Genomic DNA, 27,399 nt, shown 5'->3' on the forward strand with positions numbered 1-27,399 from the left:
AAAGGGGTTTCAGCTACCACCTCCAAAATCCCTTACCTTCCAACAGGGAAGCTAGGTCATTAGAGAGATGGGGGAAGAAGGTCTACACCTCCACTACTTTATCTATGAGAGCTCTCAATTGTCTCTTTCATATGTTTCAATATCAGGATTACCTGTTAGATGATTTACAGAAAACATTGGCCTCTCCTGAACCTTTAGATAGGAAATCTTTGCAGGAGGCTGTACATAATTCTCAGCAAGTTAGCAATCACTTTCTGCAGTGTGTATATGATGCATTGGAAGCTTCATGTAGGGCAGCTATGACAGGGGCGGTCATTCGTAGACATGCATGGTTAAAAGAACAACCTCTACCAGATCATGTTAAGGCAAAACTTCTTGATGCACCCTTGGAAAAGAACAAGCTTTTTGGTGCTAATGCTAAAGATGTGTTAAAGTCCATCGAGGAAAAAGCCAAGTCAGTTCAGACAGTCAAAGATTTCCTCCAGGTTCAGCCTCCCAGATTTAGCAGAAATTGGCCTTCAAAAAACTGGTCCTTTCCTAATCCTCAAAGATTTCAAAGGGGTAAAAGCAGGCGTGGCCGAGGAAGAGGACAATACAGAGGTTCCTACAGGGGCGACAATGGCAACCAGCAAACCAAAGAAGTGACGAGGGTTTCTCCTGCCCCACAGGGACAATCTCAATGACTTTCCTCTACTACCGCGGACCAAGGAGCAAACAGAAGCTCCTTTGGGCGGAAAATTATCTCTGTTTTCAGACAATTGGCACAGATTGACAAAGGACAAATGGATTTTGGACATTATAGACCAAGGTTACAGGTTCCACTTTCATACCTTACCAAGAAAACAAGGCATGCCAAACCTACCACAAAACCAGAGGGCAGAGGCTATCAAGCAAATTTCTCTGCTTGCTCAGATCAAAGCAATAAAAAAGGGTTCCACAACAAGAACAAGGCCAGGGGTTTTACTCAAGACTGTTCCTTGTTCCAAGAAAAGAAACTCAGTGGAGACCAATACTGGATTTGTCCGCATTAAACACTTTTCTCATAGTACCAAAGTTCAAAATGCTGACTCTACAACAACTCCTTCCCATGCTGGGCAAGGGGTCTTGGCTGATTACTCTGGACCTCAAGGAGGCATACCTGCATGTCCCTATCAGACACAGCTGCAGAAGATACCTCAGATTTCTTGCAGGGCCAGAGCATTATCAATTCTCAGCATTGCCATTTGGCTTATCGACTGCGCCCAGAGTATTCACGAAATGCCTGGCTTCAGTAATTGCTCATTGCAGGCTCCAGGGGATCCAAATTTACCCGTACCTGGATGACTGCCTCAAACAAGCGGACGACAAACTGATTTTGACAAAAAACTTGAATTATGTCATACAATTGCTACAGGCTCTGGGATACAGTCAACTTCCAAAAGTCAAGACTTCAGCCATCCCAGCAAATAACCTTCTTAGGAGCCAAACTAGACACAGCCTCTCAAATGGCTTACCTGACAGAAGACAAGCAAAAGAAGTTAACTCATTATTTCAAAGGTTTGGCAAAGCTCACCCAGATGACTGCAAGGAGATTCCTACAGGCCCTGGGTTACATGGCATCCTGCATTCTCCTGGTTCCATTAGCAAGACTACACATGAGAAAGCTACAATGGTACCTAAAAAGCTTATGGTCTCAGCACAGCAACAACTTAGAGGCAACCATACCTCTCATTCCATGCCTACAGAAGGAATTTCTATGGTGGGCCTCTGTAAGCCAGGCAAACACAGGTATGTCATTCAAAAAACCTCAGATAACACAGACCATGACCACAGACGCCTCAGACCTTGGATGGGGGGCGCACATGGAGGGCAGATGTATTCAAGGACAATGGTCTCCAAAGGAAACACATCTGCATATCAACCAAAATGAAATGCTAGCAGTAATGCATGCCATCGAGGCCTTTCGACAACAGCTTCAGCAAGGCCACCTGCTAATACGGACAGACAACACCACTGTGATGTGGTACATAAACAAGCAGGGGGGCACCCATTCTTACCCCCTTTGCAGACTGACAGTGAATCTTTGGGAAAAATCACTGAGCCTAAACATACAGTTGCAATCCCAGTTTGTTCCAGGCAAAGACAATGTGCTGGCGGGACAGCCTAAGCAGGAATTTCCTAGACCCCCACGAGTGGAGGTTACATCCAGAAATCTTCATACGACTCACCTCGACATGGGGCAGGCCAGAAGTAGAGCTATTTGCCTCCCACCTCAATCATCATCTACAAAAGTTCTGTTCAAGGACATATCATCCACAAGCATGGAAAATAGATGCTCTCATTCAACTGGAACTTCCTAAAAATCTATGCATTCCCACCTCTGCCACTGATGCCCACAGTATTACTAAAGATCAAAGCAGAGAAGCCCAAGTGGATCCTAATAGCTCCAGACTGGCCAAGACAGCACTGGTACCCACTACTGCGGAGCATATGTCACAACAAAAAGTGGGCCCTTCCCCAATGGCCCCAACTTTTGACTCAACACAACTTCAAGACAGTACACCCCAACATTCAGACTCTACAGCTAACAGCTTGGGAGATCCCATGAATAACCTCAATCTATCTCTCTCCAAGGAAGTTCAGAGGATACTAACAGAAGCCCGAAGACCATCCACCTGAAAGGTTTACTCAGCAAAATGGAAGAGATTCAGCATTTGGAATACCAGCAAGGGTCATGATGCATCATTATTGAGCATCCCTCTCATTCTGGAATATTTGGCAGATATGCTACAGAATGGACTCTCATATTCTTCCATAAAAATACATGCTTCAGCTATTTCAGCTAGATATAACACTGATCCACCTGTGTTTTCACATCCTTTGTTAAGGCAGATCCTTAGGGGAATCAAGAATATAAAGCCACCAAGAAAGGCTCCAGTACCAGCTTGGGACCTCAACTTTGTCCTAGAAAAATTGACTCTACCTCCCTTTGAGCCAGCAGCTTCTGTGGACTTATAATTTCTCTCATGGAAGACAGCTTTCCTGTTTGCAATTACCTCAGCAAGAAGGGTTTCGGAACTACAGGCCCTAATGGCAATACCACCGTTCATAATCTTTCACAGAGACAGGGTCTCCTTACGAACCAACCCTACCTTTATGTCAAAAGTGGTATCTAGGGTTTCTTTGAATCAAGCCATTCACCTGCCTACTATCTTTCCCAATCCTGAGAACAATGGAGAAAGACTGTTGCATACTTTGGACATTCACAGGCAACTTCGCTACTACCTGGACAGAATCAAGACCAGTAGGAAGTCTGATCAGCTTTTTGTAGCTTACGCCCCTAGAGTACAAGGAAAAGCAATTTCCAAACAGACTATTTCAAAATGGATTAGACATTGCATCAGATTCTGTTATTCCTTCCATGGAAAGAGTGTACCAGCCAATGTCAGACCACACTCCACCAGAGCTACAGCCACCTCAACAGCATTCTTAAGAGGGGTGCCTACAAAAGACATTCTAGAAGCTGCTACATGGAGCTCCGTGCATACATTTTCCAAACACTACAACCTTCCTCTATATTCCAGATCCAGAGCAGGCTTTGCTTCTGCAGTCCTGCAGGGATTGATAGCTACACCATCCTTTTCTTAGAGCATTCCACCTCCCCCAGCTAAGCTATGGTATTCAACCCATATGTTATGACTGCAGTTGCATTCTTGAAGGACATAGTACAGTTTTGTACCTACCATAAATGTAGATGTCCAATAGATATGCAACTGCAGTCGGGTTTTCCCTCCTTCCCCTCTATGCCTTGTCCACTCCTATCCCTGTTACCCTTAGCTGGGGATATCTGTTATGGTGTATCTGTTTATTGCTTATTTATTTGTCTGGAAATCTGTTTTTCTTCCAATTTGATTACAGCCTTCCTTGGAGGGCACCTGGCATCTGGGGCAAGAAACACTGAAGAAGATGGCGTCGGCTGATGCTTATATACTCCAGCCACTCTGACGTCTGAGAGAAATGAGACATCAGCCGACGTCGGACCCAGACTTTGGAATCCGGCCGACCGAGGGCTGCCTGAGGCAGGACAACCCATATGTTATGACTGCAGTTGCATATCTATCGGACATCTACATTTATGGTAGGTACAAAACTGTACTTTTTTGTCTGAACTTTTCTACCAGGGTTCTGCTGCTGCCACAATTAGGGTTCAGTTGGCAGCGATATCTAATTATCATTTGGGTCAACATGAGTCTAACCTGATGTCACACAGACTTTGTAAAACTTTCCTTAAAGGTGCTAAGTTGCTGAGACCTTTTCAGGAACCGGTAGCTTCCTGGGATCTAAACTTCGTCCTATCCAAAACAACTTCTCCACCTTTTGAACCTGCTCATTCGTGCCCGTTGAAGTTTCTGTCTTGGAAGACTTTGTTTCTAGTAGCCATCACATCTGCTAGACTGGTATCAGAATTACAAGCACCGTCTATCAAGCCCCCTTATTTGATTTTCCACAAAGATAGTGTCTCTTCGAACAAATCCATCTTTTATCCCTAAAGTGTGCTCTCATAATAATTTGAACCAAACTATAGAGCTGCCATTCTTTTTCCCTAACCATTCCAACGCAGCAGAATACAGATTTCATCAGTTGGATGTTGACAGACAATTACCGTTCTATCTGCACAGAACCAAGGAACTCAGGAAGTCAGATCAATTGTTTGTATCATTCTCTGATTCCAGATTAGGTCTCCCACTCTCCAAAGTGAACCTTTCAAATTGGATTTCGAGCTGTATCTCCATTTATTCTTTCAACGGAAAGCCTATAACGTTCAAGATTAAGGCTCATTCTACACAATCCCAGTCTACATCTCCAGCCTTCCAAGCCAGAGTTCCTATTGACAGTATTTGTGCAGCAGCAACCTGGGCTACCCCTCACCTTTATTGCTCATTACAAATTGGACGACCTCTAGGGGTAGAGCCTCCTTTGGTTCCACGGTACTCAGGAGTATTTTTCCGTTAGCCATCCAAGAATAAGGTGCTAGGGACACTGGTCCCATATGTAAGAATGAAGGCGAAATAGGACTACAGAACATAAAGCAGTTATGTACTCACCATAACTTTCCATGTTGGTAGTCCATCTCACCCTTCATTCTTATGAACCCACCCTCCTACCCCCGTCCTGGAATGATCTGGAGAAAGGATAATTTTTCCATAATAGGTGGAGACCTTTCATTATTCTTTCTAGATAGCTAGTTCTGTCTTTCTATAGTTTAGCAACAAACGAGATCTGGGAATTCTACTGGCGCTCTATGGGATACCTACCTAGCCACAAGCCAACTAGAAGACTTTGAGCTTTGTAATAGGCTGAGTCTGAGCTGAGGATCGGCTCCGAACTCATATGTAAGAATAAAGGGTGAGATGGACTACAAACATGGAAAGTTATGGTGAGTACATAACTTCTTTTTCTGGATAGTCACGTTACAGTCCATCATGCTGTACCTGCAAGAGAGCGACTGGATGTGCTTGTTAGACCTCCAGCATGCTTACTATCACATAAAGATGAACAAAAGCTCCAGGAGGTTCCTCCACTTCCGGTTAGGAGTCCCTCATTACCTGTTTCGAGCCCTACCCTTTGGTCTCACCACAGCCTCCAGGATGTTTACTAAAGTGATGGTGGCGGTAGTGGCTCACCTGAGGCTTCAGGGGATTCATGTCTATCCATACCTGGACGATTGGCTCCCACCAGACATCTACTCTCCCAAACCAGGGATTATTTCCTGATTCTTGCCCTGCGTTTGGGGATTACAATCAATGCATCCAAATCTCTCCTAGATCCGGTACAGGTAATAGATTACATTGCTGCTAGGATAGATATTCTTCAGTGCAAAATCTTCCTGACCTTGAAGAGTTCAAAACCTGAGGATGCATGTCTCCCTGATCTACCATTCTCATCTCCCTATGGTGGAATCAGTGTTCAGGGCCTTAGGCTCGATGGCGGCGACCAGAACTCTTCTCCCGTGTACTTGATTACACATGAGAATTCTACAGTGGACTCTAGCTGTACAATGGTCCTTATTAGAACTGCTATTAACATATCCAGTTCAATTCAGTCAAGTCTGTCTGTCATCCCTCATTTGGCGGATGTGCTCTCTGGACATTTTGGAGGGACGACCTTTTGTCCCAGCCCCGGCCCAAGCTACAGTGACCACGGATGCCTCCCAACATGGTTGGGGGGGCATTTTTCAGGCAGGACAGTCCAAGACCTGTGGTCCTCCATAGAGACCAGCGTGCACATAAATGTCCTAGAGATGAGGGTGGTCCTTTTAGCATTGCAGGCTGTTTATGCCTTTCTTCCTCTGGGGACGATTGCTATTCAGACAACATGTCAGTGGTCTGGTATATCAACAAACAGGGAGGGACCAGATCTTACGCCCTTTGTCGCGAGGCCATGAGAGTGTGAGAATGGGTGATCTCCACCTGTCGCTTTCTCATCACAATGCACATTCTGGGAGGGGCCAACATCTTGGCGGACAGGCTAAGTCGAACCATTGAGATACCTTACGAGTGGTCTCTGAATCGGTTAGTAGAGGAACATATCTTCAGCGAGTGAGGTCAACCTTGCTACAGTCTCTTCGCATCTCCTTCCAGTGTAAAATGCAGCAAGTTTTTCGCTCTGAAGCCCCCTGCCCTGGGGAGTCCCCCAGAGATGCTCTAGTTCATGCTTGGCCTCCCAGTCTTCTGTATGCTTACCTGCCAGTACCTCTCATTCTGAGATTTCTGCAGAAAGCTCGTCGACTGGGGAGCAAAGTGATCCTCATTGCCCCATTCTAGTCTCGCCAGGTATGGTTTCCCTTTCTTTGGGCTCGCCTTCTGGCTCCGCTTTGGTTCCTAGATCCCATTCAGGATTTGATTTCACACCCTTTGGGGTTGTCTTATCTGAATCTGGACTGCCTGAAGCTCACAACTTGGCTGCTCCAGATGTCCTTCATGGATGCATCTGCAGTCATAACAAATGGGTTGTCCTGTCGTCAGGCAGCCCTTCGGTCGGCCGGATTCCAAAGTATGGGTCCGGCTTCGGCTGATGTCGCACTTCACCCGACATCATCTCTGCTGGTCTTCGGGTATAAAGGCATCAGCCGACGCCATTTTCCTCAGTCTTTCTTGCCGCGTGGCGCCTGAAGCAGAAGCTGTTCGCAAGTGCCGGTCGGTCAGATCCAGAGATTACTACTACCGAATACTACTTCGAAGACTTCTAAAAGCTAAGTACCCCGTTGGGGACTCTTTCTTGCCTCAGCCGATGTCAGAAAAAGTCAATAACTGTTTAACTTGTGGGAAACAAATACCTCATAAAGATTTCCACTCTTACTGCCTGCCTTGCTTAGGCCCAGACCACGACGTAGCAGCCTGTTCGCCTGTGCTTCCTTCAACCGGCGAACGCTTAGGCGTCGGTCGGAGTTTGCTGAACAGTTTTTCGGCTCAGATTTTGCGTACATTATGCCGTCGGATCCTCCGACTACCCAAATTGTTAAAAAACGCAAAGAAGAAGACCGACACTCGCGGTCCGCGGTTTCGGCCGAAACCACGGTTAAGCAAGCCGCAAGTGTCTCTGTTTCGGCCGAAACCGAGAAAACCGGTCAATCTTCAGCCGAATCCATGACTACTACTGAGGCTCCTGCTACCTTAGTTGAATCTGCCTCAGAAATTTTGCCTACAATTGTGGTTCCTAGTGATTTATCAGACACCATCCCTTTGGATGTCTCTACCCCAGCACGTGGTGCTGCTAGGCCTCCTGCAGCCATGTCTATTAAGGCCTTTGCCAGGGCTAAAGCAGCCAAATCTGTTAAATCAGTGCCTGTTAAGCCCTCCTCACACAGGCCCACTTCAAGTTCACAAATGCTTACTCTGGCAGAGGATTTAATATCCTTAATTAGGGGATCCCAATCTCACCCACACAGGGCCTCTCAGCCCCCAGAAAAGAGACCTAGAGCAGAGCCCCCCGAGCCAGTGTCCTCTGATGATTCTGCGGATGACTCAGACATTACAGACCAGCCAGAGGCTCCTTTTTCTACTTATGAAGATTCCGATGCTGAAGAATCCATTCCAGCTGCCTCTCCACCAGAGGAATTTTCCTTTGGGGAAACCTTACATGCCATGAGAGAACAATTCCAATGGCAGGGACAAGACTTCTAGATTCCAGAAAAAGGCTTAGGACATTTCTGCACTTACCACAACATAGGCCCTTAGCTATACCTCCTGTACTGCCTGTTGTGGATGATGCATTTAATGATGTTTGCACTGCTCCTGATTCTTTACCTCCAGCCCCTGCCAAACCAGATAGATTTTACAGGGTGCCAGACACTCATCACCACCTATACAAGGCCCCTCTTGCAGATCCTGAAACTATATCCCAGGGGCCTAAGGCAGTAGCCTCGACCTCAGCAAAAAACCCTATTCCTTCTGAAAGGGAATCCAGGTCCTTAGAGATGGGGGAAAAAAGTTTACACCTCTGCTACTCTCTCAGCTAGAGCTTTAAACTGTCAGTTTCATATGATCCAATACCAAGAGTTTATGCTTGATCAGTTAACTAAAAATCTGTCCTCTGATGACTCTTTAGATAAGAAATATGTATTAGAAATGGTGAATAACATCCAACAGGTTAGTAACCATTCTTTAAAATGTGGCTATGATGCACTGGAGGCTTCATTTAGATCAGCCATGACTGGCACAGTGATAAGAAGGCATGCATGGTTGAAAGAACAGGTCTTACCGGATCATGTTAAAGCAAAGCTGTTAGATGCTCCTATGGATAAGGCCAGTCTATTTGGTACACCTGCTCAGCAAGTAATGAAGAAAATGGAAGAGAAGGCAAAATCTGTACAAACAGTTAAAGATTTCTTACAGGTTCAGCCCCCAAGGTTTAGCAGGAACTGGCCTGCCAAAAATTGGTCCTTTCCAGACTCCTCAAAATCCCAGAGAGGCAGGAATAGACGCTCTAGAGGCAGAAATCAATCCAGAGGAGGCGCCTACAGAGGACGACAGTGGCAAGGCAATAACCGAGTCACAGACACAACCACTGCCACTGCAACAGGTCAATCACAGTGACTTGGCTCTGACACAGCCTACCAGGGAGCAAATAGCAGCACCTTTAGGCGGAAAGTTAGCCTTATTTTCGAAAAATTGGCACTATATCACAAAAGACAAGTGGATTTTGCAAACCATAGACCAAGACTACAGGTTCCACTTCCACACCTTACCAGTAAAAAGAGGAAAGCCAAACTTACCTCCAAATCAAAAAACAGACGCTCTACAGCAGATAGCGGAATTAGCAAAGATGAGAGCTGTGGAAAGAGTACCAACAACAGAACAGGGCAAAGGATTCTACTCCAGACTCTTCCTAGTACCAAGAAAAGAGAAAAGTTGGAGACCTATTCTCGACCTGTCCGTCTTAAACACATACATCATTGTCCCAAAATTCAAAATGCTGACCCTACAGCAACTTCTTCCCATGCTGGGCAAGGAGTGTTGGCTGGTAACTCTAGATCTCAAGGAGGCATACCTGCACGTCCCCATACGACCAAATTGCAGAAGATACCTCAGATTTCTTGCAGGATCAGAGCATTATCAATTCTCAGCATTGCCCTTTGGCTTATCTACTGCGCCCAGAGTATTTACAAATTGCCTGGCATCAGTAATCGCTCACTGCAGACTACAGGGAATCCAAATTTATCCATACCTGGACGACTGCCTGTTACAAGCGGACAACAAAAGCAAGCTGACAACAGATTTACAAAGGGTCATTTGCTTACTACAAGCCCTGGGATACACAGTCAATTTACAAAAGTCAAGGCTGATACCATCCCAAACAAGAACATTCTTGGGTGCGGAATTGGACACAGTAAAACAAATGGCATTCCTAACTGCAGAAAAACAAAAGAACTCCTCTTTACTTCTTGGCATTAACAAAGCAGAACAAACTAACAGCAAGAAAAGTTTTGCAGGCCTTGGGCTTCATGGCATCATGCATCATCTTGGTCCCACATGCCAGACTGCATATGAGAAAGCTACAGTGGTACCTAAAGAATTTATGGTCTCAACACAGGCACAGCTTAGAAACGAAATCCCACTAATCCCATGCCTAAAACAGGAGTTCCTATGGTGGGCTCAAGCATGCCAGTCAAACCCAGGCTTACCCTTCCACAACTTTCAAGCAAGCCAAACCATCACAACGGACGCCTCAGACCTAGGCTGGGGGGCGCACATGTTGGACAAATGCATACAAGGATTGTGGACTCAAGACCAGCTGCACCTGCACATAAACCAAAAAGAAATGCTGGCAGTAAAACCAGCAATCCAGAAATTCAGACCATTCCTCAAAGAAGGCCATTTAATGATAAGGACAGACAACACCACAGTCATGTGGTACATCAACAAACAGGGAGGCACTCATTCATACCCCTATGCAGAATGACTCTGGACCTTTGGAATCTGGCTCTGAGCTACAACATCCAGTTACAGGCAATATTTGTGCTGGGAAAAGAGAACACCCTAGCAGACATGTTAAGCAGAACCACCTCGGATGCTCACGAATGGATGCTACACCCGGACATCTTCAAGGCCATCACAAAGAAATGGGGAATGCCACAAATAGACCTATTCGCATCCCCACTCAATCACCAGCTCAAAAGATTCTGCACAAGGACATACCACCCACTTGCATGGAAGGTGGACTCTCTATCCTTCAGTTGGAAAGGCCTGACAGCATATGCATTTCCACCTCTTCCCCTGATGCACAAGGTACTACTGAAAATCAGAGGAACGTCCAAGGATAATCCTGATAGCTCCGAATTGGCCAAGACAACACTGGTATCCATTGCCGAGGAGCATGTCTCGGGAGAGAATGTGGTCAATACCCCTGATGCCTTTGATGTTAACTCAGAACAACTACACCATCATGCATCCAAACCTAAAAACCTTGCAACTGACTGCCTGGAACATCACATAGCAGCAACTAACCCAGACCTATCCCAAAGGGTTAAAGACATTATCCTTGAAGCCCGCAGACCTTCAACAAGAAGGAACTATGCAGGAAAATGGAAAAGGTTTTTCATTTGGAGTACTGAAAGAGGAAAAGATGTGTCGAACATAGATATTGCTAACATCCTGGAGTACTTGGCAGAGCTTCTACATACAGGCCTGTCCTATTCCTCCATCAAGATACATGCATCAGCTATTTCAGCAGAATACAACTTGATCCACCTGTCTTTTCATCCTCTACTCAGGCAGTTCCTCAGAGGGATCAAAAATGTAAAACCTCCTAGGAAACCACCATTACCAGCATGGGACTTGAACTTTGTGCTAGAAAAGTTGACACTCCCTCCGTTTGAACCAGCAGCAACAGCAGATCTGCAACACCTATCATGGAAAACTGCTTTCCTACTGGCAATTACTTCAGCAAGGAGGGTTTCGGAACTACAGGCCTTAATGGCAGTGCAACCCTTCCTAATCTTCCATCAAGATAGGGTGTCCATGAGAACTAATCCTACATTTATGCCTAAGGTGGTATCCAGAGTGTCTTTAAACCAGGCAGTCCACCTACCTACCTTCTTTCCCAATCCACAGAACAGGGGGGAAAGACTGCTGCATACCTTGGATGTACATAGGCAGTTACGCTACTACCTGGACAGAACCAAAGGTAACAGAAAAACTGACCAGCTTTTAGTAGCCTATGCAACAGGAAGGGAAGGAAAAGCAATTTCCAAACAGACAATCTCCAAATGGATAGGAAATTGCATAAGATTCTGTTACTCCTACCATGGAAAACCAATTCCACAGAACATATGACCTCATTCTACACGGGCTACAGCCACTACCACAGCTTTCTTACGAGGAGTGGCAACCAAGGACATTATTGAGGCGGCTACTTGGACCTCCGTGCATACATTTGCCAAGCATTATAATTTACCTCTATACTCTAGATCCCGAGCAGGGTTTGCCACTGCTGTACTGCAAGGGATCCTAACTACACCATAATTTTTCTTCCTCCACCCCTAGTTTGGCTATGGTATTCTACCCATTTGTTATGACTGCAGATGCATCCATGAAGGACATAGTACAGTTTTGTACCTACCATAAATGTAGATGTCCGAACTGGATAGCATCTGCAGTCAGGATTACCCACCCTCCTTCCCCTCTGTGGTACTCCTAGGGTATTTACCCTCCTAATAGCTAGCTGGGGGGGGTCTCTTATGGTGTATTTGTTTGTATATATGTACATACATGCTTATTTTTTGTGTTTGCCTTCTACTTTTTTTGGAAACATTGGCATTTATCCAAAATTTAGCTTTCCAAGAGGGCAACTGGCATCTGGGGCAAGAAACACTGAGGAAAATGGCGTCGGCTGATGCCTTTATACCTGAAGACCAGCAGAGATGACGTCGGGTGAAGTGCGACAGCCGAAGCCGGACCCAGACTTTGGAATCCGGCCGACCGAAGGGCTGCCTGACGACAGGACAACCCATTTGTTATGACTGCAGATGCTTTCCAGTTCGGACATCTACATTTATGGTAGGTACAAAACTGTACTTTCCCATGATTTCTAGGACTCCTGGGCTATCCTCCTCAGATAAATCTATTTTGATGGCTGCTCACAAGTCTTCGACCAGGAAGGCTCATCGCAGCAAGTGGAAACATTTTTCCTTTTGGGCCTCTCAAAGGAGTCTAGACCCTTTCATGGCTCCTATTTCCGCCATTCTTGATTTTCTATCTTGTTATTTTTCATCACGGAGCTAGTTCTTCTACTGTCAAGGTTCCGTTGGCTGCCATGTATCTTTTTCATGTGGGCAAGAATTCTGCTTCTTTAGCCTCTTCCAGACTGTGTAAAGCCTTAATCAAAGGCTCCTTTTTGTTACACCCCCCCCCCCCCCCCGGTCAAAGATCCGATTCCCCCATGGGACCTTACTATGGTTCTTCAAGCTTTGGTTGCTCCGCCTTTCGAGCTTGCCGCAACTGCAGATCTGAAATTTATATCTTGGAAAACAGCTTTTCTGGTGGCTATTACCTCTGCAAAAAGGGTTTCAGAGTTGCAGGCCTTTGTCCATCAAATTTCCTTACATGATCTTTCACAAAGATAGGGTTTCCCTTTGAACCACTCCATCCTTTCTTCCTAAGGTGACATCACCAGTCAATATCAGATCAGTTGTTTGTATCCTTCTGTAAACCCTTTTGGGGAAACCTAGCTCCAAGGTAATTATAGCTAGATGGATTTATTCATGCATCCTGCAGGTCTATAAGGACAGAGGCTTGTCTCTTCCAGGTCAGGTGAAAGCTCATTCCACTAGGTCCATGGCTACGTCTGCGGCCTTTTGGTCTAGAGTGTCTTTGGATGATATTTGTTCTGCAGCTACTTGATCCTCATCTCATACGTTTATTTCTCACTACAAATTGGATTTGACTTCCAGAAGGAGAGCATCCTTGGGTTCCGCGATGCTCTGGAATATCCTTCCATGAGGGCCTCCCAGGGGTGTAGCAGCTGGGGACTCTGTCCCACAGGTTGAAGATCAAATGAAGTAAACTACTTCAGATAAAGAAGTTATGGACTCACCATAACGTTCCGTCTGAGTAGTTGTACTTCATTTATCTTCAGCCATCCCTCCCTCCTTCCCCTGGACCTTGGCGAATGATTAGTCTGTGGGTTGAAGTATCGGTCACAAGTAAAGCTTTTTAGGTCGGGTTGTTATGAGGTTTAGCTAACTCGATCTGGGGATGGAAGGTAGTGGAGGTGTATTATGGGTAAGGGGAGGAGTTTGGAGCTCAGAGCTGATGCTAGTAAATGTTACTAGCTCTGATCAGATATGGATCCGTAACCCACAAGTTGAAGACAATTGAACTACAAATACTCAGGTGGAACGTTATGGTGAGTACATAACTTTTTACTTTTTCATGCTGCACTGCCAAACCAGTTTTACCTATCTTTATAATGATTATAATATATTAATTTTTTAATGCATTTTTACTGAGTTAATAGTAACCTATTTTGATTTTTTTTAAGTCTGCCCCTGGAGATAGAACAAAGCAACCTATATCAAATTTGAAGCAGCCTGCAGGAGATGATGAAGATGAAACCTGGCGGCAAAGACGTAAACAGTCCTCTTCGGAGATCTCTGCTGCAGTAGAGAGAGCACGCAGACGTCGTGAAGAGGAAGAAAAACGCATGCAAGAAGAGCGTCGAGCTGCATGTGCTGAAAAACTAAAACGTTTAGATGAAAAATTTGGTGCATCTGACAAACGTCAGAAATCAGAGACCGAGAATAGAGAAGCCATTGAGAAGGAGAATGAGGAGAGTGAGGAACCCACTCTGTTAAATGCATATCCTCAAAGTGCTAGTAGCAGCTTGGAAACTATTCCAGGTAATTTAAGTGTGCATATCTTCTTGTAGAGTATACAGACATGTTAGATTTTGCACAGCTCTGACATCATCCATGAGAGTTCCCAGCTAATGAAGACAGGCTCTATGCTTTTGAGTCGCTTCTATTGTTGCTTTCTTTTGTTTCTTGGAAATTCTCATGTAGGTATGAGTACAGTGTAGTTTCTTGGGGTTTGACAGAAAGATGACAGTTGCATGTGTAGGGAGACTTTTTTTCACTCAAGTTTTGATAAAGTTGGCGGACAGCATCAACTAAACCAATTGGTTTTGTGTGTTTCAATAGTCAGTCTTGAAAGTGTAAAAATGTTATCTCTCTGTTTTTATATACCTTAGACCCGCAGTCCCCTGTAGAGGCAGAAGTAACTGATACAAAAGAAGATGCAGTGGTTCAGAGAGTGGAATCCAAAACAGAAACACTTTTACAGAACAGGCAGCTGTCTCATTCACAGAGTTATTCAAAATATCCAAAGTCACTGCCACCACGTTTCCAGAGACAGCAGCAGGCAAGTATCTAGACTAACTTAAAATAGTTCACTCTTCATTCACTTTGCTGTTAGATTCTAGATATTTCTATTTTTTTTTTCAGCAGGCAGTTTACTATATTGGAATCCCACCAGCAAGTGATGTTATGCCAGAACTCTGTAATTTATCTCACTCCACAGGCACCTTTCCTCCCTCTTCTGGCATATTATTTTGAATTGTGACTGTGGTGCCATTGTTTGTATACTTAACTCCCGTAAATGTGACTCCCTCCTGCCCTTCCACTCCACCTGCTGATTGGTCTGTCCTGAGGAGGGAAGATTAGTACTTTCTTGTCACTTTGTAAGGGAAGAGGTCAGAGGTGTTAGATGAGCGTCAGGCCATCAGCTAAGGCTTCAGCTCCTTTCTGCTGGATAAGTCCCCTTTGTAGAACCCTTTCACACAGAAGGGTTTTTTAGAAATATATTTCTAATAAGTGTGTGTGTGTGTGTGTATGTAATGTAAAATGGAATATAGCCCCTGCCCCACTGCAGTGCAACCCTGGAGTGAGAATATTAAATAAGGGGGGGGGGGCACAAATTTTAATGTATTCACTATTATAAGAAGGTATATCCATTAGAAATGCATTCATATATAGATCTTTAGTAAAAACTATTGGCATAATGTGGGGGGCTACGCTCCCCACACCCCCAATGTGGGGGGGGGGCTGTGCCCCCCTTTAATATTCTCACTCCATGGTTACACTGCAGTGAGGCAGGGCTATATTCCATTTTCGACCAAATTAGATATATATATATATATCTATACATACACACACACACACACACACACACACACTTCATTTACCGGGGCAGTCCAACTAGGACAGTGCCTATTTTCAGCGGAGGCCCGGGGAGAAGTGTTCCAGACACGCGTCTTTAGAATGTGGGAGGAAACCGGAATGCCTGGAGGAAACCCACACAAATGCAGGGTGGACTTCCAGTCTGTGTGCACAGAAGCCACCCAGCTTTTTTAGTAGTTCCATCTTTTTAAGGAACCTGGTAGTTCTTTAATATTGAAACTTTGCTGTTAAGGACTGCTTCTTAAAATTACTTCTAATTTGTGGGCTTAGTAGGTGACACACTGCACTAATGTAAACTATTATTTAAAGAAAAAAATTAGTATTGAGAAGTGTTTTACTTGGGCAAGGAACACTGAGTTATGAAGTGCTTGAATTCCAACTTTGACAACTTCTTGCCACATTTAGTTTGAATGCTTTTAGGCATTAGTGTTTTGGGGATCTGTATGTATGTAAAAGTTAGTGTGGTGTTTATGCAAAATATTTCATAACTTGCCTTCCAACTATTTCATTCCTCTGTTTCTTACTACATCTGAAGCACCCTCCTCAGTCACAGCATGGATACTCTTGCTGGTCCAACTTCGAGTTCTTAGAAAGAAAACCAACTTGACAAATAGCCTTGCTGACTCTGACTCAGTCTTCACCTCAGCCAAAGATGGGTGTTTGCTGTGATCAGCAGTCATTCCTCAGACTACTGTTTCACCTCTCTGCCTTCCTTTGGTGTAATTCTTTTAGCTGCCATGAGCCAAGAGTCAGCTGCGTCCTCTTCAGCTCTTCCAGTGTCCAAGACAGGTCATGGGAGGAACCATCTTTACTGGAGCAAGGAGGCATGCTGAGGAAAGAGATTTCTTATTTGGGCAGAGGTTCTTTCTTCTAGTCTGTCTTTAGGGGATACCTGTAAAAAGACATGGTATTTATAAGAAATATCATTTTCTAAGCTTAGCCAAGAAATTATTAGTCAGTCCTGGTACACAATACAATGCCAATATGTCAGGTCAGTAAAAACCTCCCTGAGGAAGACTTGTCAGATAATTCTGACCTAGGCAGGGCTTTGTCTCTTGCAGATTCAGAAGCCAAAATCTCTGATAAAGAAACCTGGCCCTCACAACCTCCTTTGGTGGAACTTTGTTTTACCCAGATTATAGCTAGTGTAAATGAGGGTTTTGTGGCAGCAAATGGAATGTCCCGTTCAGAGGCCTGTTGAAGGGGATATGCTGAGAAAGGATAAAGACAAGGCTAAGAAGAGGTCCACCAGACCAGTTGGTTTCTCTTCAGAAACTCCAGGCTGTTTACAGGCCTAATACTCCTCAGCTCCGGTTGCCGAGGTTCTCACAGGAGCAGGAGGAGGGTAGACTTCCTTCCAGGATGTCGGTGCACTGACCTTCTAGGTCGGCGTCGATGGCTTCTTCATCGCTCTCAACCAGAAGTTTGAGTGAAGTGGAGATGGACAAAATTGAGATTTATTCACACCTAGATCTAGATGAGTTTTGTCAGCCCCTTCTCCCTCTGGCGGGGGGAGATCACTCCCTTTTTTTACTCCAGTAACTCCTTCTCCAATCCAACCCTTGGTATCTGTGATTTTGGATCCGAGGGGTCCCAGAGTTGGGGGGCCGGCACCTATGGTACCTTACACCTCGACGCCAGCCATTGCCCTGAGCACGTCAGATTTGACAAGTTTGGACTTGAGCAGCTCTCAGAGCCATAGTCTGGGCTTTGGATCCGAAGCGGGGTTTCCATTGACTCTGGTTGGGTTGGATTATGGGCCCCCCTTCCGCATTTGTGCACCTGCGGGCTTGGCTCCGATTCCCCATCGTGTCCGGGGAGGGCAGCTTCCTTACTGGTGGCCCAGGAAGCTCATTCTTCAGCATTCGATGTGATGGAAAGGCTGCGCTCGAGTGGGTCGAGACCCCTATTTCCTGTGACTCCACCCCGGCTCCCTCGGCTCTGGATGCAACCGCGGCCATTTTGTCCTCTCAGGGACAGCCTGTGCCCGATGTGCCCCAGGCAGTTCCCTTTGCTGAACAGTCTATTTGTGAGTCTGCTTCGGACAGTCCCACTGAAGAGGCTCCTCGCAAACGTCCCTCACCAAGGACACATACTTGGAGGAGGGGGAAGGCTTCCCCAGATCACCCCTCGACGATGTATCCTTTGGAGACATCATGGAAATTCTGCATCAACGGAGGTGATGGTCTGCCCCCAAGCCTACCTTGGACAAGTCGGTGATGTTCTTCATCTCACATTGCTGCAGTCCTTACACTTGGGTAGTCCGCTGTCCTCGGTCGGCCCGAATATCAAAGTATTAGGCTGACGTCGGTCAAGGCGCTTAAGACTGACATCAGGACGTCAGGGTACAAATGCGCATGACCGACGTCATATCCTCAGTCTTTTTTGCCGCATGGTCCGATGCAGAAGCAGCGTTGCAAGTGCCGTTCGGCGTTCTGAAATTTTTCGAATTCGGAGTTTCAGACCGAGTCAAAGTTGGCTAAGTACCCGTTGGGAATATTTTAGTTTTTTCTTGCCTCAGTGGTTTACCGGATGTCAGAAAAAGTAAATAACTGTATTTCTTGTGGGAAACAGATACCTCATAGGGACTATCATACTTTGTGTATTCCTTGTTTGGGGCCTGAGCACGACGTTGTTGGGTGCCGCTTTTGTGCTATGTTCAATAAGCGCACTATTAAGCGAAGGTTAGCTTGTGCCAGGTTGGTCTTCGGGAAGCGGTGCAATTATAATATGCCGTTGGATGCTCCGGCGCCGCTTCTTGAAGAAGCAAAGACAAAGCAGCTAAACCCAGGCAAGAAGAGTCGTACCGGACGCCGCTTCTTCAGTGGCGTCAGTGGAATCGGTGGTTCCGGAGGCTTCTCTGGAGTCCCAGGGGGAGACTTTCATATTGCAGGATGTGGCCTCTCAGGAGGCAGGTCAGGCTGAAGGGGCTTCTCAGGTTACTGTACTCCCCTCTCTTCCTAGGGTGGTTAGGCCCTCTCCTTCTGTTTCCAAGGCTTCTCCCAGAGGCAGGCCAGGTTTAGCTTCTGTTGGTGTCACTCCTAGTTCATCAGGATCTGTGCCCAAGAAGCACATGCTTAAAATGGCAGAAGATTTAATTACTTTGATTAGAGGTTCTTTGCCCCTCCTGATAAGAGGCCTAGGGTGGAACCAGAGTTGGGGAGTTTTGAGCAGGCTTGGATGTTTCAGAGTCTTGACTGAAGACTTGCAGGAGTATTCTCCTTATTCTGATTCTGATGTAGATGATTCTACTCCTTCTGCTTCTCCTCCAGAGGATTTTTCTTTTCAGAGACTCTTCATTCCATGAGGAACATTTTAAGTGGGAAGGTCAGGACTTCTCTGATTCCAGGAAAAGGCTTAGGGAATTTTGCTTTTACCCCAGCATAGGCCTTTGGCTATACCACCTGTTCTGGATGTGGTGGAAGATGTGTTTGCAGAGGCTTCTCTTAATCCTGATTCTTTGCCTCCTGCTCCTGTTAAACCGGATAGGTATTACAGGGTGCCTGAGGCTCATAAATATCTTTATAAGAGTCCTAGGGCGGACCCAGAAACTGTTAGTCAGGGACCTAAGGGTGTCAAGGCCTCTGTTGTAAAAATCCGGTTCCTCCAGATAGAGGCCAGAGCTTTGGATAGATGGGGAAAGAAAGTCTATACTTCTTCCACCTTAGCTATGAGGGCTTTGAATTGCCAGTTTCACATGTTGAAATATCAGAACTATCTTCTTTCTCAATTGAAGTCTAAGGTAGATGCTCTGGCGGAAGGCATTGAGTGTAAAGAATTACAAGATTTGGTACATGTCTCTGAACAGGTGGGTAAGCATTCTTTACAATGTGGTTTTGATGCTGTACAGGCCTCGTCTAGGGTGGCTGCCACTGGGTCAGTTCTTCACAGGCACGCCTGGCTGAGGGATCAGAATTTATCTGACCATGTTAAGACAAGGATTTTGGATGCTCCTTTACAGTCTGATGTGTTGTTTGGTTCACCTGTGGAGTCAGTCTTGAAGAAAATGGAAGACAAGGCTAAGTCTATGCAGGCTGTGAAAGATTTTTTGCAAGTTCAGCCTCCGAAGTTTAGTAGGAATTGGCCTGCTAAGGGGTGGACGTACCCTTCTTATGATTCACAGTCTAGGGGTAGATCTAGGCGTGGTAGGGGCAGAGCTCACAGCTCCTTCAGACCTAGAACAGGGAGTTCACCTGCACAATCTTGGTGAGGGCAGGGGCCAGTCCTTTCGTAAACAGGCCCAATGACCTACCTTTTCAGCTGCCAGATCCTTCTTGCCTGGCAGCACCTTTGGGAGGAAGGTTGGCACTCTTCAAGGAAAATTGGAGTTTGATTACCCAAGACAGATGGGTATTGGATATCATACACCAAGGTTACAAGTTTTATTTCCATACCTTGCCTCCTTTCAAAGGCATGCCGGACGTTCCTCCTCAGCAAAGACTAGAGGCTCACAAACAAATTTCTCTGCTGCTTCAAATAGGGGCAATACAACCGGTCCCTCTACCAGAAGTGGGCCTAGGATTTTATTCTCGCCTGTTCCTAGTACCAAAGAAGGGGAACATGTGGAGACCAATTTTGGATTTATCTATCCTCAACACTTATCTGGACATTCCCAAGTTCAAAATGTTGACGTTACAACAGCTTTTACCTCTGCTGGGCAAAGATCACTGGATGGTGACTCTGGATCTCAAGGAGGCTTACCTTCATGTTCCTATCAGGCTAAGTTGCAGGAAGTATCTGCGTTTTCGGGCTGGGACTTCTCATTATCAGTTCTCTGCATTGCCCTTTGGCTTATCTACTGCCCAGAGTGTTCACGAAGGTTCTGGCTCCAGTGATAGCTTTCTTCAGGCTAAGAGGAATACAGATCTATCCTTATTTGGACGATTGCCTGATTCTGGCCCAAGGAAGGGATGAACTTCTTCATCATTTACAATATGTGATAGCAGTGCTAAGATGCCTGGGGTATTCTGTGAACGAAATAAAGTCCAGTCTAGTACCCTCTCAGGACATGTGCTTTCTGGGTGTGAGACTGAATACAGCATCCCAGATGGCCTTTTTGACCCCGGACAAACAAAAGAATCTTTCTCTTTACTTCCATCAATTGTCTCATCAGTCCAGGCTGACTGCAAGGACAGTCCTTCAAGCCTTGGGGTTCATGGCATCTTGTATTCTGGTGCTTCCCAATGCCAAACTGCATATGAGGAAGCTACAATGGTATCTCAAAATGTATGGACACAGCACTGCCAAGATATGGACACTGTCATTCAGATAATACCTTGCATTCAAAAGGAATTTTTGTGGTGGGCTCAGGAATGTCACCTAAACAAGGGACTCTGTGACCCGGCCAGAGGCGAGTCAGATTCTAACGACAGATGCCTCAGACAAAGCTTGGGAGCTCATCTAAATGGAAAGTGGGTACAAGACACGTGGCCTGCCAGACTTCAACATCTACATATCAACTTGAAGGAGATGTTAGCAGTCCAGTTTGCATTAATAGCTTTCAAGGATTTACTTCTTCCAGGACAGGTGTTGGTTCTAACAGACAACACAACTGTCATGTGGTACATCAACAAGGGGGAACACATTATTATCCTCTATGCAGACAAGCAATGATTTTGTGGGAGACTGCTCTCAGTTTACAGCTAAATCTTCAGGCAAGGTTTCTGCCGGAGCACAGAACTCCTTAGCAGATGTGTTGAGCAGGCAATTATGGATCCCCACAGTGGAAATTGGATCCTCATGTATTTCAGACATTGACAGTGTTATGGGGAACTCCAGACATAGATCTGTTCGCTTCTCCACTAAACTACCAGCTGCCAAAGTTTTGCACAAAGGTTTCATCCACAGCTTGGAAAGTGGATGCTCTTTCTTTCAATTGGAGCAATCTTCATGTGTATGCCTTTCCACCTCTGCCTCTCCTCCCAAAGGTACTCCTAAAGGTCAGACAGGACAAGCCAAAGATGATTTTAATAGCTCCAGATTGGCCTCGACAGCACTGGTATCCATTACTGAGAAGTCTGGTGCGGAGCCTCCATGGCCTTTACCTTGATTCCACACCTGCTGTCTCAGGAGAACAGTCATTTACTCAATGTCAAACTTCACTCTCTTCACCTAACAGCCTGGCATATTCTGTTTTAAACCCTGGAGGGTCTCAGCTTCCACAGCAAGTTTTGAATGTTATTTTGGAGGCCAGAAGGCCTAGTACAAGGAAAGTGTGCAGATAAATGGAAGTGATTTTTATTTTGGAGTGCAGCAAAGGAATTTGATGTTTCTAAGCCTAATTTAAGTGTGGCTCTTCAATATCTTGCTGAGTTACTGGACAAAGGTTTGTCCTTCTCTTCTATTAAGGTTCATGCTGCAGCAATTTCTGCTCACTATGACTGTGACCCACCATTGTTTTCTCATCCTTTGTTTAAGCAATTCCTTAGAGGGGCAAAGAATATAAGACCCCCGTAGAGCTCCTACTCCTGCTTGGGATCTCAATTTTGTGTTGGAGAAGCTCACTCTACAACCTTTTGAGCCTGCAGCTACTGCTGAGTTGAAATATTTATCATGGAAGACTGCTTTTTTGTTGGCCATTACCTCTGCGAGAAGGGTTTCTGAATTACAGGCCCTTATGGCGGTTGAGCCTTTCTTAATTTTCCATAAGGATAGGGTATCTTTACGTACTAATCCTTCCTTTATGCCTAAAGTGGTTTCTAGTGTGGCTTTAAACCAAACTATTCATTTGCCTACTTTTATGCAAACCCCCAAAATAAAGGGAAAAGATTTTGCACACTTTGGATATACACAGGCAGTTGCGATATTATTTGAGCAGAACTAAAGGGTTCAGGCAGTCTCAGCAGTTATTTGTTTCATTTGCTTTGGGTTCTCAGGGCAAGCCTGTGTCAAAACAAACTATTTCTAAGTGGATTGGGTTTTGTATTGCTTTCTGTTATTCCCATCATGGTAAGGAGATTCCAGCTGGGATTAGGCCTCATTCCACTAGGGCTACTGCCACTTCTACAGCTTTTTAAGGGGTGGCAACTAAAGATATTTTGGAGGCAGCTACTTGGAGTTCAGTGCATACTTTCTCTAAGCATTACCACCTTCCACTTTACTCTAAATCTAGGGCTGGTTTGCCACTGCAATTTTACAGGGCATTTTGGCAGCTCCTACTGCTGCTTTATAGTTTTGCCATCCTCCCTTACCTCTGCTTTGGGATTCTACCCAAGTGTAAGGACTGCAGCAATGTGAGATGAAGAACATAGTACAGTTTTGTACCTACCATAAATGTAGATGTTTGAAGATCCACATTGCTGCAGTCCAAACCCTCCCTCCTTCCCTCTGTAGTTAGGGCGGTTGTGTGGTTTGGGTTGTGAATATTGTGGATATTGTATATATTGTACATATGATTAGTGCAAGGGTGGTTGGTTGTTTTTTGCTGTCTTTTGGTTTTGACCTTTCTTTTTAGGGTCTTCTGACATCTGGGGCAAGAAAAGACTGAGGATATGACGTCGGTCATGCGCATTTGTACCCTGACGTCCTTATGTCAGTCTTAAGCACCTTGACCGACGTCAGCCTAATACTTTGATATTCGGGCCGACCGAGGACAGCGGACTACCCAAGTGTAAGGACTGCAGCAATGTGGATCTTCGAACATCTACATTTATGGTAGGTACAAAACTGTACTTTTCTGGAGGCATTTGGCACGGGCCCATCTACTTCTTGAGTGTCCCCTCCCAGAGATCCACTGGTGGACCTTATCTCCCAGACATGGAGGGAACCTGTCACCATAGAGCCAATTCCAAAGCACCCAGACAAGATCCTAGGTCCCCCACTGGATAGACCTAGTTGGAACAAAGGGTCCCCTGTAGATGCTATGATGGTAGCAGCAGCCACCAAGAAAGAACTAGTCCAAGAAAGTTCATGAGTCCAGGACGATGGATCACCTAGGGAAGCAGGTGTATGCTTGAGCTCCCTTTTCCATAAGGGTGCTGAATTACTTGTCACATGTTAGCAGACTGCAGAGCAACCTTGTCAAATAGCTAGCGGATTTGTCCCTAGAGTCCATGTCACCGGAGGATAAGCACACAATGTTCTTTGTGTTTCACTGTTGCAGTCATTACATTTGGGTAATCCTGCTGGCAGGTTGCCCTCAGTCGGCCTGAATTCCAAAGTCCTGGGTCCTGCGTCGGCTGCTGTCACCCCTTCCTTGACGTCAGGTCGTCGGGTATAAAAGATGCGGCCGACGCCATTTTCTTTAGTCTTTCTTGCTGTGCGGTGCCCGAAGCAGAAGCAGTTCGCAAGTGCTGGTCAGCCGACTCCTGAGATTTTCGTGTTCGAGTTTCAGATCCGAAATCTTCAATAAAGCTAAGTACTCCGTTGGGTAAACTTTTTTCTTGCTTCAGACCGATGTCAGAAAAAGTAAATAATTGTATTTCTTTTGGGAAGCAAATACCTCATAAGGACTTTCATTCTTACTGTATTTCTTGCCTGGGCACTGATCACAACGTTTCTGGTTGTTGGTTTTGTGCTAGATTTAACCAACGCACTATTAAGCGTCAGTATGATTTTGCTTAAACTACTTTGGACGCCGGTTTAATTATCCAGAAATGTCGTCTGATAGCCAACCGACTACCGGAGTTCACAAAAAAACGCAAAGAAAAGGAGAGAGAGACAATCAAAGCCCAAAACCAATGACTAAGCTTCTCCTAAGCCAGTCGCCGGTTCTCAATGAGGCGCATTTGCAACCCCTGACGCCCGCTACTTTAGAGTCGCAGGCTGTTACCGACTCCCACGTGGAGTTGGCCATGCCGCTGGAAACTCAATGTATTGGAGCCTCAGATACCTTTCCTTTAGTTGGGTCCGGAGCCGCTGAGCAGACACCGGCTTTTGAGGGTGTATTCAGACCTAAGCATCTTTACATTAAACCAACCTCAGCTTCAAAGGGAAAGACTAAACCACCTTCTAAAGCAAAGAACCAAACTCAAGAGCCACGTGGACAGGCCTCCATGCCCAAAAAACAGATGCTCAAAATGGCTGAAGACTTAATTACCTTGATCAGGGGTTTCCATCCCCCTCCTGATAATAGGCCTAGGCAAGAGACTGACTATGAATCTTCAGATCAGGTTTCTATTTCTAATGATCAGGATTATTCTCTTTCCCCCTATGAGGATTCTGATGCTGAAGAATCTATACCTTCAGCTTCTCCTCCAGAGGACTATTCTTTTGGGGAAACCTTGCATACCATGAGGGAACATTTCCACAGGGAGAGCCAAGATTTTTCAGAATCTAAAAAGAGGCTCAGGGATTTCCTTTTACTACCTCAACACAGGCCACTAGCCATTCCACCTGTGTTAGATATTGTAGATGTGTTTTCGGAGTCTAGTCTTACCCCTGACTCCTTACCTCCAGCTCCTGTTAAGCCTGACAGATATTACAGGGTTCCTGACTCTCATAAATTCCTTTTTAAAAACCCTGCTGCAGACCCAGAAACTATTTCACAGGGTCCCAAAGGAGTTAGGGCTTCTGCTGCAAAAAACCCTACCCCCTCTGACAGATTCTAGGGCACTGGATAGATGGGGAAAAAAGGTTTACACATCTGCTACCTTGGCTATAAGGGCCTTAAACTGTCAGTTTCATATGCTCAAATATCAGCAACATGTCATGGCATTGCTTAAACAGAAAATGTTATTAAACTCTGAATGTGCAGAAAACAAGGAAATACAGGATTTATTGCATGCAGCTGAACAAGTTGGAAAGCATACTTTGCAATGTGGTTTTGATTCTTTGGAGGCCTCCTGCAGGGCCGCAGTTACGGTTCTGTAATTAAGGGGCATGCTTGGTTAAAGGAACAAAATCTGCCTGATCATGTAAAAGTTAAATTATTAGATGCACCTTTACAGCATGATATTTTGGTGTTAAGGCAGATGAGGGGTTAAAGAAGATGGAGGACAAAGCTAAATCTATGCAAACTGTCAAAGATTCTTTACAAGTACAGCCACCTAGGTTTAGTAGACACTGGCCTACAAAGAATTGGTCCTTTCCTGTGTTGGACAGACCTCAAAGGGGCAGATCCAGACGCCCTAGAGGCAGATCCCAGGCGCAAGGTTCCTACAGGTCAAAGCAATTGGGTGCTTCTACCTCCAAAGTTAGAGAAGACAAATCACAGCCATACAGAAAACTGTCCCAATGACTTCCCCCTGCCTGCACCAAGCACTTATCTCCTGGCAGCCCCCTTAGGGGGAAAATTAGCACTTTTTTATCAAAATTGGCACATTATAACCCAGGACAAGTGGGTTCTAAATATAGTGTCACAAGGGTACAAGTTCCATTTCCATACCCTGCCAAAGGCAAACGGCTGGCCAGATCTGCCAAAAAAATCAATGGGCAGAGGCACAAAAACAAGTCTCATCCCTCATGGACATATGGGGGGGGGTCCATTCAGCAAGTACCAGAGCAAGAGCAGGGACAAGGATTTTACTCTAGACTGTTCTTGGTACCCAGAAAGGACAAGGCCTGGAGACCAATACTGGACCAATCTATTCTGAACACATTCCTGGATATACCAAAATTCAAGATGACTACTTTGCAGCAGCTTCTGCCCATGCTGGGCAAGAACGCTTGGCTGGTGACTCTAGACCTAAAAGAGGCATACCTGCATGTCCCATTCAGACAATTGTGCAGAAGATACCTCAGATTCAAGACTGGCTCAATGCATTACCAATTCTCTGCACTGCCCTTTGGCTTATCTACTGTGCCCAGGGTCTTTACAAAGTGCCTGGCACCAGTAATCGCATTCTCCAGACAAAGAGTAATACAAATATATCCTTACTTGGACGACTGTCTAATTCAAGCAGAGAACAAGGACATTCTTCTACAGCATCTGACGTTTGTGAAAAGACTTATAATGTGCCTAGGGTACACAGTCAGCGAAAAGAAATCAAAACTAAAATCTCAAAATCTCAAGAGATATTCCTTGGTGCAAGCTTAAATACAACTGCCCAGATGGCTTATCTCATGCCAGACAAAGGCAACTGACTACCTATTTCAAAATGTTGGCAACAAAGGCCCAGTTATCTGCAAGAAAAATTCTGCAGTCTTTGGGTTTCATGGCATCCTGCATCCTACTAATTCCATATGCAAGACTGCATATGAGGAAGCTTCAGTGGTACCTAAAAAGTGTTTGGACTCAACATTGCCACAGCCTGGAAACCATGATTGCTCTAGTTCCCTGTCTACAACAGGAGTTTCGATGGTGGGCAAAGACTTGTCACCAAAACAAGGGACAGCCATTCACATTACCCAAAGCCAGGCAAACGCTAACAACGGATGCATCAGATTATGCCTGGGGGGCGCACATGGCAGGAAGATGCATTCAGGGCACGTGGTCCTCAACCCAAATGCATCTACATATCAATCAAAAAGAGATGCTAGCTGTTCAGAATGCCCTGACAGCCTTCAAGGACCTACTTCATCCGGGACAACTACTGATAGACAGACAACGCCACGGTCATGTGGTATATAAGCAAGCAGGGGGGCACACATTCTTAGTACCTTTGCAGACTAGCCATGACTTTGTGGGACACAGCATTAACTTACCAAGTACATCTGCAGACACAATTCCTGCCAGGAAGGAAAAATACTCTGGCAGGCGAACTAAGCAGAAACCTCATGGATCCCCACGAGTGGCAGGTGGATCC

The 27,399-nt window shown here is 45.4% G+C and overlaps 1 protein-coding gene across 1 annotated transcript in view; it reads left to right on the forward strand.

Moving 5' to 3' along the window:
- Positions 1-27,399, forward strand: part of PRRC2A (proline rich coiled-coil 2A) — a 3,202,076-nt gene that overhangs the window by 799,692 nt on the left and 2,374,985 nt on the right. Inside the window, exons 14-15 of the mRNA XM_044082142.1 lie at positions 14,020-14,377; positions 14,728-14,897. Of these exons, the coding sequence (XP_043938077.1) occupies positions 14,020-14,377; positions 14,728-14,897 (528 nt within the window). The remainder of the gene's footprint in view (positions 1-14,019; positions 14,378-14,727; positions 14,898-27,399) is intronic.

The sequence above is a fragment of the Protopterus annectens genome, chromosome 9.part0 (genome assembly GCF_019279795.1).
Source record: "Protopterus annectens isolate FY-2018-M chromosome 9.part0, PAN1.0, whole genome shotgun sequence".
Classification (NCBI taxonomy): Eukaryota; Metazoa; Chordata; order Ceratodontiformes; family Protopteridae; genus Protopterus; species Protopterus annectens.